This window comes from Diadema setosum, chromosome 20, assembly GCF_964275005.1.
Source record: "Diadema setosum chromosome 20, eeDiaSeto1, whole genome shotgun sequence".
NCBI classification, from domain to species: Eukaryota; Metazoa; Echinodermata; class Echinoidea; order Diadematoida; family Diadematidae; genus Diadema; species Diadema setosum.
This window is the reverse complement of record NC_092704.1, coordinates 16685251-16706895: the sequence shown is the minus strand read 5'-3', so window position 1 is coordinate 16706895 and position 21645 is coordinate 16685251. Positions and strand designations below refer to the sequence as shown.

General features: G+C 39.2%; 1 protein-coding gene across 1 annotated transcript; it reads right to left on the bottom strand.

Moving 5' to 3' along the window:
* Nucleotides 1–261: 261 nt before the first annotated feature.
* Nucleotides 262–19924, bottom strand: LOC140243779 (ceramide kinase-like protein). The gene is made up of 14 exons (XM_072323448.1): nucleotides 19787–19924; nucleotides 17184–17444; nucleotides 16244–16480; nucleotides 14377–14505; nucleotides 12356–12419; nucleotides 10899–11041; nucleotides 8506–8580; nucleotides 7840–8017; nucleotides 7082–7162; nucleotides 6176–6540; nucleotides 5327–5623; nucleotides 4292–4512; nucleotides 2075–2220; nucleotides 262–589 (listed from the first exon to the last, which is right to left on the bottom strand). Exons 2-14 carry the CDS (start codon nucleotides 17437–17439, stop codon nucleotides 508–510), a joined length of 2274 nt encoding a protein of 757 aa, XP_072179549.1. The 5' UTR covers nucleotides 17440–17444; nucleotides 19787–19924; the 3' UTR covers nucleotides 262–507.
* Nucleotides 19925–21645: the final 1721 nt, after the last annotated feature.

Below are 21645 nucleotides of genomic sequence, written 5' to 3'. Positions count from 1 at the left end.
ACAAGGTTATGACAAAATTTTGTTACAACACGCTAAAACTTCAGGCCCCAATATCATTATCTACCTATTATCTTTGTATAATTTGTTTGTTGGCAATAATGAAAATTCCGTATACGACAGAAAACTGCCAGTCCAAAGTACTTCATTAAGATGGGAGTCACCTGTACAGATTTTGCCACTGTCATTGAAATCAACTTCAATTGGGCAATCTGCTTACCAACAACAATAGCCATGTTCTTGTGATTCCTTTGCACAAATGTGTCAAGGTGAATATGGTTGACTTTCAGCTACCTTGATGATATGCCCAAGACGGGCTGTACAGCCTCTTTAACCCATTCAATACAGAAAGAGTGTGTGCTTGTAATAGCCATGTTAAGACAGAAAACTATGCTTCTTAACCCAACCTGTATCAAAAATGAAATGGATCCCATGTGAGCCTATCAAATTCATATACTGTCATGAGGATGGAAGCAATGAGGGTTGAAGATGTTAAGGTCCAGGATGCTCTCAGAGACATAAACAAGACGTGGTTGGGAAGTCATCATCATTGATCCCCTCTCCAAAGACAGCCAGAAGCTGGTGATGTACTCTACAGGAAAGAAAGAAACACATCAAATAAAACAGATACCATGCAGGTAAATGAAAAATGAATATCTGGTGTTCAACTTCTGCTTGATTGACAGAAATGCTGTCAGTACTATTGTGACTTACATGTATTTCATTCCTTACAAGATTGCTCATAGACTTTATATGGGACCAATATTACCATAGGCATAAGGTTTATGAGGTTTTTTGTTTGTTTGTTTTTCAAAATGAGGAAAACATAACACAACAAAAAACAACCCAAATGAAAAATTTCATATAACTCAATTTCTTGGTGTGACAGTTTGATTTGAAAAATAGAAATCTAATCTTAGAGAAATTTAAGGACAACTTACTATCAATCACTCTTTTCATACCCGTTCACTGAGCCATAATGAAGTAAGTCACTTGTTTTTGTTGACTTTTATTCTCTAGGCTTAAAGACAAACAAACAAACACACTAAATTGAGTCACTTCAAACAACCCACTAAAGTGCAACAATGCCACAGTCTGGCTCAAAGGTCACTGTGATTTAGCAGGGATTAGGTGGATTTGAATAATCCCCATTCATGGACAGTTTGGCTTCCAGTGTTCCCTGCCAAGGGGGGGGGGGGGGGGGCATATCAAGAGAACAGCATGCAGCCAGGGAAATTGTGACCCTCTGCAACAAAAGGATCCTAAAGTCGCTGACGGCTGAGCCGAGAAAATCGAGTCTGAAGTCACATCATCAAAATTGGTCAAAACAATCTGATTTCTGTTTTTGGCATAATTTTGTAGCCTAATGTTTTGTTTATCATCTGCCAAAATTTCGAAGCTAAATGATAAAAGGAAAGGCAAGAAATCAGCGTTTTTCTGGGCCATGATTTTCCGACTTTCAAAGTAACGGAAAGGTGTCCGAAGATTTGGATTTAGCGCCGCAGCTAGACTCCTCCCCTAGCAACGAGGGAGTGATCTTATTGGTCAGTGCGTGGCATCCTGATTACTGATTGGTCGTGCATAGAGCGCTGGCGCTCTGCTTGAATAAACATCGCTAGGAGCATGCCTTTTATTGTCAAGCGGTGAAAACTGTCTCGCCTCCCCTTGTCGGAAGGAAAATTTTGAAGGCGCTTTTCTCGAAACTCTGATTTCCTCAACCACTTGACATGCGTTAGTAAAATCATTGATATCTCCGCAAGCGAGTACTTTTATGAGTTGTGCTATTTATGAAATTAAAGTAGAAGAGTAAGGGAATAATGTCATGCCATTTTCCGAAAATTGTCCTCCCCCGACTTTCGGATCCTTTTGTTGCAGCGGGTCACAATTATGAAAAGAAGTTTATTCACATGCCTTTTGATCCAACATAAAATATCACCCTCTACAGAATACAATCATAATCAGATCAAACTCTTGTGCAAACTGGTAGTATTTGCAAAATTAAAAATTTAAAAAAAAAAGAGGGAGAGAGAGAGAGAGAGCGGGCAAAAACATTTCCAAAATTTGATCATATGCCAACCTCATCTCAATGGATTTGGCCTGGACCATGTCCATGTCAATGTTCCAAGTCCAGAACTTGGCACCACTTTTGAGATCCCCCTGGTCTGGCACGGGACGAATCTTGATTGCCTTCACCTCGTGAGTCCACACAAAGGGGAAATCAAACTGCACAGGACGGAGTGCAGTCAAGTGAGACACACCCCAAGCACAGGAAACACCAGCCAGGAAGAGACCAGAAAGAAAAAGGAGGAGGCCACATCAGAGCAAATCATTGCATTATTCCACTGTGCACAATATGTGATATTTGAACATTCAAACACCCGGGTGTAGGTAGCTTCATGAGCAATGTCACTCAATGTCCAAGTTAACTTTAACGCAAAGAGTGAAATCAAGCAAAGAGAAAGGTGGGAGTTTCATTTAAAATACAATAAGGAAGAAGAAAACTACAGGATTTTAAAGTTTCAAACGTCTTCAGGTAATAGCGTAAACAGTTAAAAGCATATATCACCGTTGGGGTGACAAAACCTTGTATCTCATTAATGGTAAACGTTCAGAAGAGCAAAAAGACATGGCAGTTATAAGCACTATGATAAATGGGATCGCTTTCCCTTAGACATGCTGTGGTGGCTTTAATTTGGGGGTAAGTCAGCTAGGATTTGGACACGACATCACTAAACTGATTATCTGACAATTAATCCCCCAAAAAAGTAATTTGCACCAAAATTTGAGATATAATGTTTTGTCATCCCAGCGACAATATGCAAATTAGAAGAGCCAATGATGTCATCACCTCACAACTCTCCCATTGGTTTCTAAAAAAAGAAAAAATATCTTATCGATATTCTTGCAACTATAAAACAGCGGTACTGGATGATTTCAGCACTGCAACAAGTCACAAATATGAAGAAGAAATTCAGTGAAGATTTGTGGAAAGGAATGTAAGAGAGCCTATCAAAATGAAATGATCTCCTGAGGTATGCAAGTCATATATCACTCTTGCTTGCTCTTTTGTTTCTCTTTTGTTTTGTTTTTTTATAATAAAGTCATCAAAGTGAAGTAATCAGTAATTAGAAAGGTGTGATTGTAGTTTGTATTAAAGGTAGGGAATCCCATTTGCATGCCTCAAATGAAGAGTTGTATAAATACAGTGGTATGTTGAAGAGAGTATCATTTTAGAAACTCCCATAAAGTATTGAGAGTGGAAGGTAACATTTACTACATTTTTATTGACCGTTAGATTTTGAACTGAATTTTTTTCGGGGCTCACCGTAAATTCCAGTACATTACTAGGCTACCTTTGCAGACCCATGCATTGCATGTGTGTCCATCATGTATATTTTGTGAAGAAAGTTCATCAAAACTTACAAACATTTCTATATACATTCTTGCCACACACTCTATATGTTATTACATCAGCTCTTATACTTTTAGATTTGTGTTTATAGATAAAAAATACAGAAGACTGCAACAAAAAGGCTTAAGTGTGGCTGACACACAGAACTACTGAGTAGTTGAGTTTTGTGCATTATTCAAATTGTAGATAACTGTTGACTTCCAAATTTCTCAGCAGTGGCCTAAACAAGTCCCCTGAGGTTCATATTTAATGTTTTGCTGCATTTTGGGAGGTCTGTAAAAGGTATCCCCTACCTTTAAAGTGACAATGCTAATAAACAGCTCAGATCAAAGGGAGACAACTGCATTCTGAGATGAATTATGTACAATGTACATTATAGAGGTCTTTGGGTTTCATTTTTTCAATTCTATTCTTTCTTTCTTTTTTTCTTTTTTTTTGCATGAAGGTTAATAATAATATGATATATATAGTATGGCTGTTACCATCAGAAATATCAGCATATGTGATATCCAGCTTCAGCAATAACCAAATGAATTAGCCACTCATTTCCCAATTCAAAATTTTGGCTGTTTGTCAGCAATACAATTTTTTTGTCATACCCTGTACAAGATATGGCATCGTCTTCAGTCACTACAAAAAACAAACATACAAAAACAAAAACACTCTACACCAGGGTGCAATAATGCAACTAAGAGGTAAACTGTGATTGCACAATCCAGATATGGATCCATTTTCAATGAAACACGCACATAAGCAAAATCACTGACTCTCCTCTTCTTAGCAGTATGTAATATTCTTGTTCAAAGCCATTTCATTCTTTCTGTATCACCATGGTGCATCATTATAGGAAACTGGTGTACTGGAGGTAGAAGGTGATCATACCTGGTTCTCATTGCTCCCATGGTGCTGCAGGTGCCTCGCAAACTCCTTCCTGTTGACCTTGCGGACGAGTATCAAGTGGGCAGAGCCATCAGCCAGGTGAGAGAGTGGACACTGACCCTGGGGGACAAGGTGGCTGCGGTTGGGCAGTGTGACCACTCCCACATTTAGGAAGGAATCTTGGAATGTACGCCACTCCTTATCACTGTCAGAGCTGGCTCTAGCTACAGCAACAACAAAAATGATGGGAAAAAAAGAAATTGAAATATAAACAAATAACTCAATTTCAAGTGAATTTCTAAGCAAATGTATGCTCCAAGAATGATATCACAGAAAACTGTCTCCTAACCTGTCAAGTCTGGTTCTTAAGGTTTGAATACCACAGAGCATAATCTTAAGTGTTTGAGAATGCAATAATATCACTTGTGATTGATCATTTGGCATTATTCATTTGGAGCAGCAGAAGTGGCCTTGATACTTGCAAACATTTCTCTTTTAAAAAATCACAAGTCAAGTGTAACAGACTTCACTAATTTTGTTGTCACGTTGTTATTGTCCAGTTGTATGCAAAATATAAACGGACTTCCTTCTAAGTAGCTCATCATAAATCCAGCCATTTCGTAATTTTTTTTTCCTGGCGTTTGAACCTTTGACCTACATAGTCCTGAGATGGGTGAACACCACAGTATAACAGCTTTGTGAAAGGTTCATTTCTTATGTTTAAGACAAACCTTTAATTTCTGACCATATACTTTTGCATTTAATTTCTACACAAGACTTGACATTTTTTTAAGTGGCTGGAAGATACCATATGCTTTGAATAGAGATATGAATAGTATCAAAAGTAAATCTATTTTATCACTCTCATATTTATCCTGAAGAACACTCCAAGCAGAACACTTTACTAGGGGGAAGAAAACAAACTAGAAGTCAAAGAATGACAGAGAATTGGATGTAGATTTTGGACTTACATTAGGACATGGTATCATTCAAATAGTCAGAGTGTTACTGTATGTTTGATACTGTCTGAATACTCACTGTCTGAGGGTAATATACCAATCCCCCTCTGGGTTGTCCCGCTGCTGCCCTCTGCAGCATGTGTGATGTCCAACTTTGGCACTTCGATGTCACCTCCCCCTCCTTTTCCTCCATGTCCTCCCCCAATGTAGAATGCTCTCTGTGGGTTGGTCTCCACACCCTTACCATGGTGAAGGGCAGGGTCAACAGGACCACTCAACCTGGCACCGGTCTCCCTCCCACGGGTGCTTGTGTCACCCCATCCAGCGCTGCCTGGTCTAGAGTTGGGTGCCGAGGATGACGCTGCTGAAAAGCCTACTGGGACAGACAACATACATAAACTCAAGCCATTGCATTATGATGACTATGAGAAAGAGTAAGATTAAACAATTAGGATAAATCAACAATGAGATAAAGAGGATATAGTATTGAAAGGGATGGAAAGAGAAGATCAAGAGATATGCTTGGAGGACATCAAGGGAGAGCAGTGGGTACTTGTGCTTGACAGACCATCAGAGGAGGGTGTAAGAGGTGAAGGAGTAAAGACCACAAGGAAAGGCAGACGTGAAATAAACAGATAATTTTGAAACCACTCTAAAATGAGAAGGAAACTAGATATTTTTTTTGCTGAAAAATCTTGAGATTCAAAGTAAGAATAATCTCCTTGCCAGCTGGTAAGGGATCTGAAAGGGTATGAGAGGGCACTATAGTGTAGAACTACAGGACACTAAACAGTTATCCTAGAGTGCATCAATATAGAGAAAGAAGGCACTGGAGGTTTCTGAAGCAAGTGGTCCACTTTAGCAATGAGATGGAAGATTATACAAGGAGGAAGAAGACATGAAAGCTGTATCACAATAGTGAACTCACCAGCTTTGAAGAGGGATCTCTTCCTTTCTTTACCAGTCCTGGGTGTGACCAGACACTCTTCTGACGTGCTGTCAGCTTCGTCCAGACCCCATGCTATCACCGGAAAGGACGGACTGCGGCGCTGCACCATGGGACTAGGCTGAGGACTGGCCCTAGGACTTGGCACAGGGGTGCCCCTGGGGCTGGAGTAGGGACTCGTGCCCTGGCCCATCATCGTGGAGCCCTGGACGATGGATGAGGGGCCACTGTGGTTGGTGTTGGGATTGTGACGACGTAACACCAATGGGCTGTCCTGTCGTCTCAGGGGGATCGGTGTGGAGTGAACGAGATTGGAAAGCTCCGGCATTTGCTGACATATCTTGCACCTTAGTATTTAAAAAGATGAACAGATGGATAACAAAGTTGTTAGTCAAGCAAAATCACACCCAGAACAAGACATGATAAAATATTTTTGCGTGCCATATGTTCGAGTAGTTGAAGTCCTGATTCCGCGGAATTAAAAACATGCGAAACTCTTCTTACCCGGCCAAGCACAAAAAATTAGTCGCACGAAAATATCCACTTTTACAGTAACTGATTTGATTGAGTAATTTTGCGTAATCTAGGCATCCCACTGAAGGTGTCAGCAATTCATAGTTTTGGCTAAAGTCATGTAAACCACACTGAACACAGAATTACAAACTCATGATCCAGATCTGTCAAATAATATCCTTCACACAGCAAGATGTGTCAGCATCATGACATTCCCACAAACAAAACTTGATTAGTTTTCTAATTAAGGACAAGAGTATTCAGCAAACATTATGCATGACTCTTCTAGGACACTATACACAAAGGTCACAGAAGTGTGGGGTGGGGGTAGTGCTAATGGAAGGGTCAAGGGTCAATGCTCCCTTTTGTACATACCCTTTCAAGCACACAGGTCTCTCAACATCTAAACTCCCATCAGTGTGGCTGGGTAGGTAGCTGACCTCGCATTCATAGGTTCTGAATGCAATGGCAATATGACATGAACATATGAAACCAGATAAGTGGTTTGTAAATATGCACATCTTGATGGTCATAAAACAGCCAATCTTTCACCAATGTACAAAACCCTGTAGAATGAATGCAACTGTTTGATATGAAATACAAAAATCAAAAGAATACTACATTTTTATCTGTAACCTGTAAGAATTGGGTAGCTAGGATACATATTTTATTATCAAGCTACTTCTCTCCTCTTCCTTTTTAACACCGCAATCATTATTGAAAAGAAAAAATACAACTTAGGATATAAGGTGATAACAAAACAAAATATGACATATACATCAATGTATCTATCTTATTTTTGTACAAAATTAAGTACTTGGCAACCCCTATGAACCCTAAACATTTGTCTGCAACTCCTGATTACAGGTATAGTCTGTCTAGAATTAATGTACAGTTCTTTACCAATATTCTTCATCAACAGATTCTATTCCTGAATACTCACAATGAGAGAGGCTGCTAAGAAGAGAGCAGAATTCAACACTTATGTGTACGAAATTGTAGGGAATTTGTAGGAAATTCTCATTGTCCACTTAAAAATCTTGGTATACTGGGGGACAATGTTCATCACGTATTATCTCTGCAATATTTCAAATATTACAACGTAAGACCTTGTCAGTGGGAGTGACACCCACCTAAGTTTCAGCAGACTCTTTGCCATGGCAAACTCCACTGCCCTCGATTTCAGTACATTCTGAGATTTGTGCATGCGGCGCAAACAGTCGCTGCCAAATCCATACATTGCCGAGAAACCAAAACAAAGGAACCCAGCCTCATTGTGCACAGAGCACACGTCAAGTGGTTGTATGTGACCTTCATTGAAGAGGAAATGGTATTATGCATCAAAAGTGGCAATGCAGATGTTACTGGTTTCCACTTAACATCGGCACTCATTGCATACCAACCTCACTAGTTCATTAGAAAAAATGCATTATGGTGTCAACACATTGATTTCGCTCTATATTATACAGCCGTGATGTAAGGCTACGAAAATTCACATGTTTTTCAGTTTAAGACAATTTTGTAACTTTTCTGATGTCACTTAATGCTCAGTGAGTTCAGTTTCACAATACTCTGGGACAAGGTATCAATTTAATGTAAAATGATACTGTTTGGAAGACAATTCCATATAAACAAGTATGATTTTGAAACACATTCTCTAATACTCTGTTGATTGACATATGGGAATTTTCTTTCAATTCCGGACTTTTCTTTTTCAGTAGATTCTACAACAACAAAAAAGAAGAAAACCTTACAGAAAACAGAACCACACAACTTCATATTAAGTAAAAGGTACTCACCTAATATGATGTGAAGCAATGATGTTATGGGATCACTGATGCCTTGTGATGAATGGGCGACGACATTGAATAAACCTTGACCAAAATAAAAATCAGGCGACTATTATAAACAAATTGCAATGATTTTACTCAAATGCTAAGTAAAGGATGGATGAGGAATGTACACTCTTCATGCACCACATTGTCATTTTATGCACAAAATGCTTAAAAGGTGGATCATATTGACCCACAGTGGCTATCTCAGAGCAACTATTAACATGGCATCATCTGGTTCATTGCATAATATGAGAGAAGATAGAGATGTAAGAGATAAATGATAAAAATTATTATAAAATGGGTTCAAGAATGTAGCCAATAGGAAGCGTTGAAATGAGTCACGTGTGCTATGGTTATTCTAGTCCCATCGCACTGCGTGTTAAATCCACCGTGGTTAAAGATAATAAAAAGTTTTGGTACCCCAAAAGCTTCCCTGAATTTCCTTGTCTTGGTTTGTGTTTCAGGTTAAAGTACGTTGTCTGTGAGAATTACTCGCCCCAAAGTGCTCTCATGTCTTAGTAATCATGCAATAATGGTTTCGTACCAGAGCCGACGCTGTACAGCGTCGATAAATATTGTACGAAACCACTGACTGCGACCAGCAGCGGTGCAGCCCATTGTACGCATAGCTAACTGCGACCAGCAGCCCCATACGCATAGCGTAATGGGGCTTCGCATTGTAGCATTCAGGATCTTGACAGAATTAGTATCGCGGGTAAATGTCAACTTAAAATCCAAAAATTTCTTCAATTTGAAGACTTACCAATTAAGTTGAAGTATTGAAAACAGGCTTCGAACAACGTTTGGTTCTGCCAATAGTCCCTTTCTGTTCGAATTGATGACTGAATGTGACTCGGTCGAGAGGACCTTGGGAGAGCTACATACACTGGATACCATGGCCAGCGCATGCGCACACAAACATCTTATCCGTTCATGGATTTGAAATTTGTGTGCATGTGATGTGTTCGCGTGCACTGGCTGTAGTATTCAGTGTACTGTATGTAGCTCTCCTAAGGTCCTGTCGACCGAGTCACATTCAGTCATCAATTCGAACAGAAAGGGACTATAGGCAGAACCAAACTTTGCCCGAAGCCTGTTTTCAATACTTCAACTTAATTGGTAAGTCTTCAAATTGAAGAATTTATGGGATTTTCAGTTAACATTTACCCTGCGATACTAAATCTGTCATGATCCTGAATGCTACAATGCGAAGCCCGATTACGCTATGCGTATGGGACTGCTGGTCGCTATGCGTATGGGGCTGCTGGTCGCAGTTAATTGCATGATTACTAAGACATGAGAGCACTTTGGGGCGAGTAAGTGTCACAGTGTTAGTTATATGAAAGGTACTTTAACCTGAAACACAAACTAAGACAAGAAAATTCAAGGACACTTTTGAGGTACCAAAACTTTTTATTATCTTTAAATCCTATTGTCGATCGTCTGTGCGCACGGCGGCTCCTTTGAATTGCATGCATACAGTACGCGCTGTCAATCCTGTAAACAACTTCTAGTTCGGGTTGCCGGCCGGCCGGCCTTTCTTCCCTTGTGCATAACATGTGTGGCGTACGTATACTCTTATATACGTACACTTTGTACAGTACAGTAGACCCAGCGTTGTGGGACCGGACGCGTACATGGAGTCACTTTGAAGGGCAAATCCAACGATTTAGCAGGTTAACTCTCACGCCGTTTTCAGAGTATGTTGTCTAGTAGGCCTATATGAGGAGTCTATATCAAGTCTTTAAGGTAAAGGGTGCATATTCTATGTAAAATAAGTAAGTTTTCATGCGGGAACTTAAGTGTCCGGAAACCCAACCCCCAATCATACTTATACTGTATGTGCGGGATCTCCGAGTGCGACGTGCGTAAATGTTTGGGACGAACATCTTCGGACGTCTTGACCCACAAAGGTACGTGAAAAACGCTGGAAAATGCTGTTAGTTTTCGAATTTTCGACCCATTTTATAAAACAAATGATGCACAGGATTATTTCGTGGCGTTAGTGGAGGCGTAGCTCACTCTCGGGTATTTACAATGTAGTGCAACATGCACTCGGCTTCGCCTCGTGAATGTTTCACAATTGTAAATACCCTCGAGTGCACTATACGCCTCCACTAACGCACTCTATCCTGTGCATCATTTGTATGCTGCTGGTTCTTATACCTCTTATAATGAGGTCCAAACCTGTCAAAGCAACATGATGATGATGATTCTTGAATACTGCATAATTTCTGTTGACACATTTCATCAAATGGAAACCAGAGGCAGCTTCAAAAACAATTCCTTATCATCTACTTCATGTCTTTGTATATTGTATTTGTCATTTTTAAAATGCATTATCTACTAGGACTTACCTACAGGAATGATTCCCAGTGGAATCCTACACTTTGCAATGGGGGTGCTTTGAGACACCGTGACATTAGCATCCCTCTGTGCTCTGCATAGTAACCCATTGACTGCCTCATTGACAATGGTGTCCCCTCCTATGCAGACCACCCTGTGCAAAGAATGGAAAATGAGTAAGCTTTATTTGAGCATTACTAGCTTCTACTATGAAAGCTCTATCAAAAAAGAAATAGGCAATAGGACATCTTGCTAATGTTTTTGAGATTTATACATGTCTGTGCCTTGAATGCAAACTGCAGGCATCTTATTGCACTAGTCCTGCTTTCACCACTTTTTTCTCTGCAGTTTGTGTGTTGCAAGACTGCTTTTGTTGCTAGACTGCTTTTGTTGGAGCTATTTGCAGTCAGTCTAGGGTAAATATTAGTCAAGTTCGGAGGTTACCATGGTTACACACTATGAAGCAACCTACACAGAGTCTTGTTGAGTCCATAAAGGTCTACTGCTGCCAGGCTAGTGCATGTCAACATTGAAGTCATAATAAATGTCTTTCATCTTGCCAATGAGGCACATAAATGTTGTACAGTCCACCTACCTCGGCAGACTGCACAGATTTTTGTTGTTTTTTTTTTTTTTTTGATGATGATATACAACAATGATTATAATGCTCACTGAAGAGTATCAAATCAGAATACCAATGCTATCAATCCCATGCTCTCTTCATGTTACTAATTATCACGTATGTCAAAACAGCATTGCAAATTTTAAGAAATATAGATATTTATATAATCTGTATCAATCTGCCCTTACACATCAAAAACTTAAAAAGAAGTTATGATATATCCACTAATCATGCTAAACCCACAATATTTTTGCACATTCATAAACACATTTATTCACATTTGCATGTACAGTTCACAATTAGGACACATTCATAATTATGTTCATCCCGCATACTACTGGTAATCAAACCTGATATCTTGACAAGATGTTGTTGTGTAAAGAGGTACTCTTCTGTCGAGTATTAACCCATTGAAGACAAATCGCAAAAATACTTGGGCAGGTGTCTACAGTGTTATAGTAAAATCAGTCCGTCCTCAACGGATTAAACAAGGGTAAATAAAATGAAAGACCACAATTGACTAATGATTAAACTATTTTGGAAAAATAATAAGAAGTTATCATGATTAAATAAGTATGATAAATAGAAATGCCTAAGAAGAATGAACATGATGACGATGATAAGCATAATATTGTGCTAATTATTGTGTGTGAAATTTTTTTTATCACCAACCAAGTGATGATGGTTATGACACTATATCTGTGAACTCCCAAATCACATGACCGCCCATGTACTCTTGCTTTCAATAAACGATGTGATCAGATAGTCACAGTGAACTCTCTAGACTATCATTTCACACACTGTAACTAAGCATATATAGCACTAATCAACACTGTCTTCTCTTACCCATCTACATCATGGAAGTCCATCACTTCAAGGATGCCCTGGGCATGTTTGGCGTGGGTGGTATCTAGGAGGCGACAGGCATAGTCAAGAGATATATATGCATGATGAGACCTGAAATTCATCGGCCCACGAACTTGTAACCTTAGAACTAATGACAGCTGAGCCACGAAACTAAGCTTCATAAGCTTCATGGCACTATCAAATTTGACATTTATGGCTCCTGCATGACTGATTACATTTTCATTAATGTTCACCAACACACTTGCTTTCCCTTCAGTGTATGATTAATAGGGCAATGCATGATTCAAGGTACTTCAATGTATAATTAATGGGGCAAGGCATGTGCATTGTAAGTTCCTTCTGTTTCCTATCGTCTCATCTCATTTTTCTGTCATGATGCAGAGCTTCAGTTTCAGTTTCAGTTTTAGTTGTAGTTTGTTTCATACCATTCTTGTATATATATACACTGGACAGCAAAAGAAAGTACCCACTTCTGTCAAAGGCCGCACAAAAAAAAAAAAAAAAAAAAAAAAATCACCCCCTAGAAATATACAATTTTTGTACACAGGTGTGCTACAATGCCCCTTACTAATCAAATCCACATAAGCAAGTAAATGTCTTCATAACAAAGAAGAACTTGACATGTACAGCATCTTGGTCATTGAATCAAAAGTCCCACACAGCAGCACTTTCCACCATGCAAAAATGGCCACTGAATGGATAACATTTTTAAACAACCAATATGTCAAAGTGAACACCTTTTCGTCAAAATGATGTTAATAAGTGTGTTCTGTATTGAGATGCTATCCTTCCTGATTATGCTAATTCTCAGAATAAAATCAGTTAGCTCTTTAGACTGGACTTTACTTTACTCTGGTCTAAGCAAGCTTCCATCTGGAAAATTAAGCCACATCTTATTAGGCTTGTAAGGCTCATTCTGTTACATTTTGTGACTTTTGATTTAGTGACCAATTTGCTGTGCATGTCATTTTCTTCTTTGTAATAAAGATAATCACTTGCTGTTGGGTATGTGATTACTAATGGATATGGCAGCATACCTGTGTACAAAAAAAAATTGTTTATTTCTAGGTGGTGAATTTTTGTGTGCAGCCTTTGACAGAAGTGGGTACTTTCTTTTGCTGTCCAGTATACTTTGTAGTACGGTTAATTATGATGTGATTTACTTTTCGGGGGGCCTAAGTAATACAAGGTGTGCTTTTGATTTAGACTCCTCCACTTTGGTTCATATGACTACTATCTATTTATCAGTTGTTCCAAATGTTTACTTATCAAAATATGTGTTTTGCTTATCACTATTTTTTTTACATCAAAAAGATGAATTGTTATTGCATATTCATTATAACTCAATTATGTTTGTTATTTATATAGCAACATAAAACATTTCAAAGAGCAACTGGTATGATTCCTTCTCATGGTTGTGGGTATGAAGGACTAGAAAAATTAATGTTCATCATCATAGAATATGTCAGCAACCAGATGGCCAAAGGATTTTGGTTATATAATAATACTCTCATCTTTCTCTTACTTTTGCATAATTACGTCCTGGTTTCTCTCATGTGATCAAGAAATAAGAAACAACCTGAACAAGTACAACATCTGAAAATGTCCATGCATAGTGAACATGCTCTGATACAAAGTCCTTTTGAAAGATAGTGCTCATTACAGCTCAAAGCAATGCATTCATTCCACAAGCATGATGAGTCCATGGACAATTTGGATGTAACCTTTACACAAGATTGACACGTTTGAGATTACAGAAATTTCCATAAAAGAATTACAAATCTATACAAGAAAACCACAGGGACATTTTCTCCTAATTTCTTAACCATATGGCAGTTTGGTTTAAAGTTGATACTAAATACAATAGTGCCATCTGCAGACAAAATTTCCTTGAAAAATGAGAAGACTTCTAAAGTAAGTCACAAGATGGTGGCAAACTTTCAAAGAATATCATGCAGCTAGAAAAAAGGACCAAAAACGTTGTTTTCCTTGTGCCATACCTCTCACATTAGTTTCAATCCGAGCAAAGTGCAGCAATCTCTTGATCTTTGCCTCATAAACATGCTTGGCCTTGTTGTTGGTCAGTGTATCGATGAGAATGGTCAGTCTCTTTGGTCTTTCAGTGAATTCTATGTAAAAAGAAGTGACAGCAAATTGTGAATAGAGGATAATATTGATTAAAGAGTTACTAAAATACAAATGAAGATATTATTTGTTGGTAAAATGTGATGCGATAATTGATTAGTGGACATAAGGAGTCAAGGGGTTACTTTTTTCTGGATCTGTAAAGCATCACAGCTTTTAATAAGACTGCTTTTAACAAAAGCTTGACAATATCAAGAGATTTATTTTGTACCACACAAGCCTGACCAATCTGTAACTACAAATGATCTTTTCTCATAATCTGTTGCTAAGTTGATGAAGTTTACTATATTTACTATATACAGTTAAACTCGCATAAGTCGATCTTCTCGGGACTGAGCAAAACACATCGACTTAGGCGATTTTCGACTTGTGCGTAAGTCGAAAAAAATCGACTTACAGTTACACCACACGTACATAATGTATAATGTACATGTATGTTGTCTACTCTGGAGCCGAGAGATGGAGCGGTGTGCCGCAGCACGGGTCGCCCGGCAGGGCCGCGGCTAACTTTGCATGGACAGTGCATTAGTATTGGCACAGGTCCGATTACTTTACAAACTTGTTAAACCTTGGGGAAGTGAATATGAACGATATTTGAGCAGTGATTGATTCCAGGTAGTTTACCATACCGTGTCTTGAAATGCGTGTAGAGGTGCAATTCTGATTTACTCGTGCCCGTAACTTTCCCCCTACTTTCCGCTTTGAAAACTCAGCAGCTTCATCCATACCACTCCACTGCACAGCGCTGCAGATGCCAAGCTACGCTGCAACCACCTCCCTGGTTCAATAATACCGTACATGTAAATGAACGCATGTGTACTGTACGAGCGCCTTACTGCGAGTGGAGCAATACACAGCCCAGTCCCTGTACGTACGTAGCGCGACAGCTGACAGGGCTTTACCAGCGCGCAGACCTCCAAACACGAAGAGAGTTCAACGATCGCATGAGATCGCTTTGAATTTTGATACTTTAGATCATTTTTTTTTTGTCACCTCAAACTCATCTGACAAACAAAATAATAATGAGTAATAAATAATGAATAATAAATGACAGTGATTTATTACACAATAAAATCTTATTCGACTTAGGCACAGTGAATTCAATGGTTTTTCCACGAAAGTGTTCTTGGAATTTCATCGACTTAGGCGAGTATTCGACTTACAAAATTCGACTTGTGAGTGAATTAATACACGTAAGTCAATGGGGAAAAATCGGGACTTTTTAAAATCATCGACTTACGCGATTATTCGACATATGCGACGTCGACTTAGGCGAGTTTAACTGTACAGTATCTTACACGTTGACACTGACATTTGACATATCACTCTCCAAAATCACAATTTGCAAGTCAAAAGTTTACCTTGCATCAACTTGCATATCATCACTAGTTCTTGGCCTATATAATGAAGAAATGTCTACATTGCCACAATCCTTTGATCCTTAACACTGTCTTCTCCATTCTGCCATCATAATCTCAAATGCCCGCTTTCCTCTGCCAGAGTACATGAATTAAACAACTTGGATTTAATTTTTGGAGCTATAACTTGTGTAAACTGTAGAATTTCAGTTTTATATCTCTGCATATGACAGCTAACTTTTGATCTCAGCTTGCTCGTTCTAAATTAACTTACATTTCAATGATCATGCATAAACAGAGGAATCATCATATGGCTACCTTTGGACATTCCTAAGTACCATAGTAAACCAGTGGAGCAGCTCACCATTCAACAAACCAAGAATGGCTTGGAACCACTCTTGGCAGCAGTTTTCATTGGTTGAAGACAGAAGCACCTCCTCCCATGCCAGCCCATTAGCCACGCCCTTTTGTGGGTGGACAACAAAGATTGAGACGCCCCTTGGATGACCTCCATCTTCCTGCCCAGCTCGCTGGATTCTCTGAATCTGAACAGCAAAAATGTCCCGCACTCTGACCTCCTTGGGGTATGTTTCACCTTTCACTATGTTAAAATTTATTACAAAAACAAACACAAATTAATACGTCTTGATACTAGCACACATGCAATTCTCTATTGCCCTGAACAGTAAATCAGAACATAGAATCACTTAAACACAAAATAATCAAAATAACCAGCTTTGTGCTGAAATATCATAGGGTTCTATTTTCTATCACTACATTTAATGGGCATCAGTATGGTTGTTGATATGAAAACAATGGATCTCATATTCAAGGGCATGTACACTGTTGTATCTATGTATATCTATATCTATGTATATATATATATATATATATATATATATATATATATATGTGATAAAAACCTAAATGGCATTAGATATATATATATATACATATATATATATATATATATATATATATATATATATATATGGTGTCATTTCTTCACAGCCATCTGGACAAATTTAACCAACATCATGACATTTCCTACATTCCTTACTTTTTAATGACAATTTGGTGTACATAAATAAAATATGACACTCCATCCCAAATATATTACTTGCAAAGAAATTTGATTATCACAATATTCCTCCTCATGTTTAGAAGGTTACAAAAAAATATACAGTTGATAATACATGTAGTGCCGTACCATAAGAACTAGTGGTTCAACCAGAGGCCATTACTCTACTGACCTTGATCTCTGACCTCGCTGAGACCACTGCTCATTCTCCATGGTCACTAACCTTGACTGCTGCTGCCAAGTGGTGTCCAGCTGAGTTTTGTCTGCTCAAGGACAACATCAAAGTGACCTTTGCCAATGTCAAAGATTCCTCTTAGTGGGAGGGATGGAGAGAGGTTTAAGAGGTCACGCAGGTCAACCTTGGATCCCCTATGGAGCTGTGGTGAGCTTGCCGAACGCTGCGAGGGCCTGAGGCCATGGACGTAGGGGACAGACAGCCTGTGAGTAGGGGCAGGCAAGGCCAGATGATCTGATGCCATGAAGCCTGTAAATGATAACAAAAGTATGGCATCTATTACAACAGACTGTAAAATTTACAGGTCCAATATTTGCAAATTAAAATGTTTGATATGTTCATGACCCAATCAAAGCAGACCTACAAAGTCTCACACATTGGGCATGGTGAGACTCGAGCATCAGGGGTCTATCCCATGCTCACGCACATGACAAGCATTTTCTAAGTCCTCACAAAAAACATGGACTTTCCATCATCGTTAAGTCCCATTTAGGACAATATTTTTTATCAGAATAGCCAAAATAGTATATTATACCAGTAATTATCTAGTATGCACTAGAGTGCAGGATTTACAGCTTCAAAATGAAAGCGCTGTGGGAGGGCAGGGGCAGATCCAGGAATTCTGTAAAGGGGGGGGGGGCACAACTAATATTTCTGGTGCCACTTCCAGGTTTCATTTCATTTTTTCTCTTTTTATTTCTTTTCTTTTTAATGAAAAATAAAGGGGGGAGTGCACCAGTTGCGCCCCCTCTGGATCCACCACTGGAGGGGCACATCCCCTCACCCTCCCCAACTCATCTGCTTTGCTTCCTTTGCGCAGCGCTGACGCTTTGTATGATCTTACACCTGGCTGCTCTCTCAACATATCATCTCTGTCACAGTGTATTCTTTATTCTAAAGACAAGCTGACGTGAACTGGTGATCTGAAATGACCAAAAAAAAATAATAATAATAACAATAGGAAATAAACAAACAGTATTGTCCTGTTTCTAACAATACGTGTTACAGAAAAATGGGGGGGATCCTTTTATTGGTACAACTAGGTTGCATGCTTCCCAAAATCAATCTCACTACAAAAGCAAAGTCATCACACATTAATTCTAGATAGCCATTGGGTACAACTGTACAACTAGGGGCCATTACAGCAGAATGGTTTGCACTGTAAAATCACCAGGTAGCACTACAAAACATAGGATTTCTACAATAAAATATGATTCTTACTGTTGATTAACAGATTATATATCAACCACTACTGAATTTGATAAACAAACACGATTGAGGGTGTAACTACATTGTACTCGTGAAGTATGGCACAGTTGCATACCATGGCTCAGTTTACTATGCATCTATGCACATTACAAGGCAGAGTCTGAAAGAAAATTTGGCAATTTTGAACACTGCATTTCAATTTCAAAGTGTATGTACGACCTACTGCAAAATTTTGTGCATCATTATCAATATCTCAAAAACGTTTGAAGTATTTTACATCAGATAACAAATGAAAGCCATTCAGGTGAAGATCAAACACATACACATTCACATCGTGTCCACAACAGGTTGGTCAGGTTTGGGACTTGTTGGAAAGGATGTACTGTACTGATGATCTCCGACTGCGCATCATATATTGTTACATTCAAATGTTCAATAGAAAATATGTAGTCACTGGTCAGTACTGTAGACATAACTTACGCCCTACCATGCTATTCAAGTATACCGAGTCAGGGGCGGATCCAGGAATTCCGTAAAGGGGAGGCACCTTTACAAAGTTAAAAGGGGGCGCACGCGCCCCCCTACGTGCGCCCCCCTACCCACATTTCTTTTTATTTCTTTTATCTTAAGAAAAAATAAAGAGGGGGCGTGCCCCCGGAGCGCCACCCTCTGGATCCGCCACTGCAGAGTGGATGTTTAGTTAGAGCTAGTTGTAACCCCAGGGCGCTCCTAGTACTCAGTGACAGTTATACCGTTCGCGTTCAGGCTGTTAATCTAGCTGTAAATAGATTGTATAAAGCGCCTTGCAAAACAACAAGATGTTATGCAATACAAGCAGGAATACACTTATACTGGAACATTACACGCCTACATGAATTTAGAATAGAGAACGTCTGGGCCGGGGGGGGGGGGGGGGGGTCTAACGTTAGTCAAGCTTGAGTAGATTTATCTAGTCCATCTAACTCATGTTAGTGTTACTGTTGTTTGCCTGCAACATTCAACGTGCAGTGCAGTGCATGCTCTTCTGCTCTTTGGAGTCTTTAATAGATGAAGGAAGCAGACTACTGACAAGAAGAAGAAGAAGGAGATCGAGGCAAACGCACGGAAAATGTAATCAGAGCCAGCCAAATAAGCATTGATATTGAGACAAGCCAAACCCACTGGGCCATATCAAGTCTATATGGGGGTCACTGGGTGGGTCGAGGGCCATCCGCCCACCCCGCCCAGCTGCTAGCTGCAGACTGCCATGATCAAACGCGCTCTTCTACGTAACTACACCGTGTCAATGACAATTGAACGATAGACAGACATACAATTGCAACAGATATCTAACCCGTTAGACCCTAAGCTATCAAGAGATCGATGTGTTCAGGTTTCCCTACCATTAATGTCTGACACAGCCCTCTATGATGTCTTGAACCGTTCCCGCTTGAGTAATCCAAACATAAGATTCGTCCAATAAAACGATGCTCATATCGCCATGAATCAGCCGGTTTCCATTCTGTTGTCAACGACGCTCTCTCGAGTGAGTCCCGTAGGATTGTTGGCCGGGTACAAGTACGACGCGTGCAGTGTACATGTACTGTTAGTGTGTGCTCTCTATCATCCATCCTCCGCTCCACACACACACCACGGCAAAGTATGGATGTCTATACATCCAAAATTCGCAGGAAATCAGTGTACAAGTGGTAGGGTGTCCTTCTCTCTTCTACCCTCAAACTTTACCCCATTACCGACAAAAGTACACATCTGCATGATGTTGACTTCTGCAGCCGTCTTTTGCGGATCAAAATCTTTCGGGGTAAACGAGCATCGTTATAAAGGGATGGTAGGGCCTACAGGTTGAGATGGGGCCTTAGGTTTCAAACTTCTTCTTTTTTTTAACTTGTTAACATAATGAGAAACCTCTTACACAAAATATGAAAGAGCACATAATTCTAAGAGGAATTCAAAGGTTGTAGTGAAATTGGTTTAGAAATGGATGAGATATCCAAAACAGAGCAATCCTAACAAAAGGTGGGATAGATTACGACTCACCTTTTATTAGGATCATTTTTTTTTTACTTTCTTTCTGGATATCTCAGCCATAACCGATTTTCATCAAATAAACTGATTTTTTTTTTCTAGAATTGTATGCTATTTACATTTTATAACATTTCATAAAGTGGTTTCTAAGTATCTTGTAAAAAGCTACAAGCTGAATCCTCACCTCAACCAATACTATCTATCCCTTTAATCATACTGCGAGATACCCCACGAAAAATCCAAGAAAAATGCGAGGCCGGCGGAACCGGGGGCTCCCCCCCCCCCCCCCCCCCACACACACTTTTTCTGCACCATACAAAGGAATACATAATATGGTGTCAGCACTTTGGATCCTTTTTTTTTTATAACCCGGAAGTATGTTAGTGGCACTAAAAAGAAATGGAAATCTTGAAGTGTGAGTGCGGTAAGGTTATGTTTTTACGCTGAAGACCTTTTTTTTTTTAAGCAGTGTTGTTGCTGTTGTTGTTTTTCTGGTTAGCTGAAGAAACCCGGAAGTTGACGGGGAGAGATGAGGTGAAGACCTTTTTTTCTTTTTTTAAACTTGTGAAAACGCTCCACCGGACATTTTTTTTTTTTTGAGGTTTATTTTTTTTTTGAGGACATGAAATGAGAAACAAAACTAATAAGAATAAACTTGCTGTGCACTAGTGCAGGACTGACATGTATTGTATAGGCTAACTTTTGACTTATACCCCCATTCTACATAGGGAAGACCTTTGAAAGACCACTGATAGACCGTAAAAATTAGCAGATACTTCCCCAATGATCTTTCAGTGAACTTTAAATGATCTGCGAGGTCCTTTTTAATTTCCTATGAGATCATTTAGTGAACTTCATGGTCTCAAAAAAATTGAAAAATAGTCTTTCAGCGGTTTTCATCAAGCTAGAAGTTGAGGACTTCCAGCAGTCCTTAAAAGATCTCGATAGCGCTCAAGTCTGACTTCCTCTTATAATCATCTTTCCACAGTCTCTCAAGAATTGCTACATTTCTTTTTTAAGATCACTGAAAGATTATTGAGATAAGGCCAAAAAAAAAAATTGTTTGTTTGCCCTTAATTGTCAAAACCCAAGAGGGTCGGTAGGTCGTTTTTGTTTTTGTTTGTTTGTTTGTTTGTTTTTTTGTTGTTGTTTTTTTTTTTAATACAGGGTATACCATTTTTCCATGTCAATGCACTCAAAACTCCAAGAGATTCAT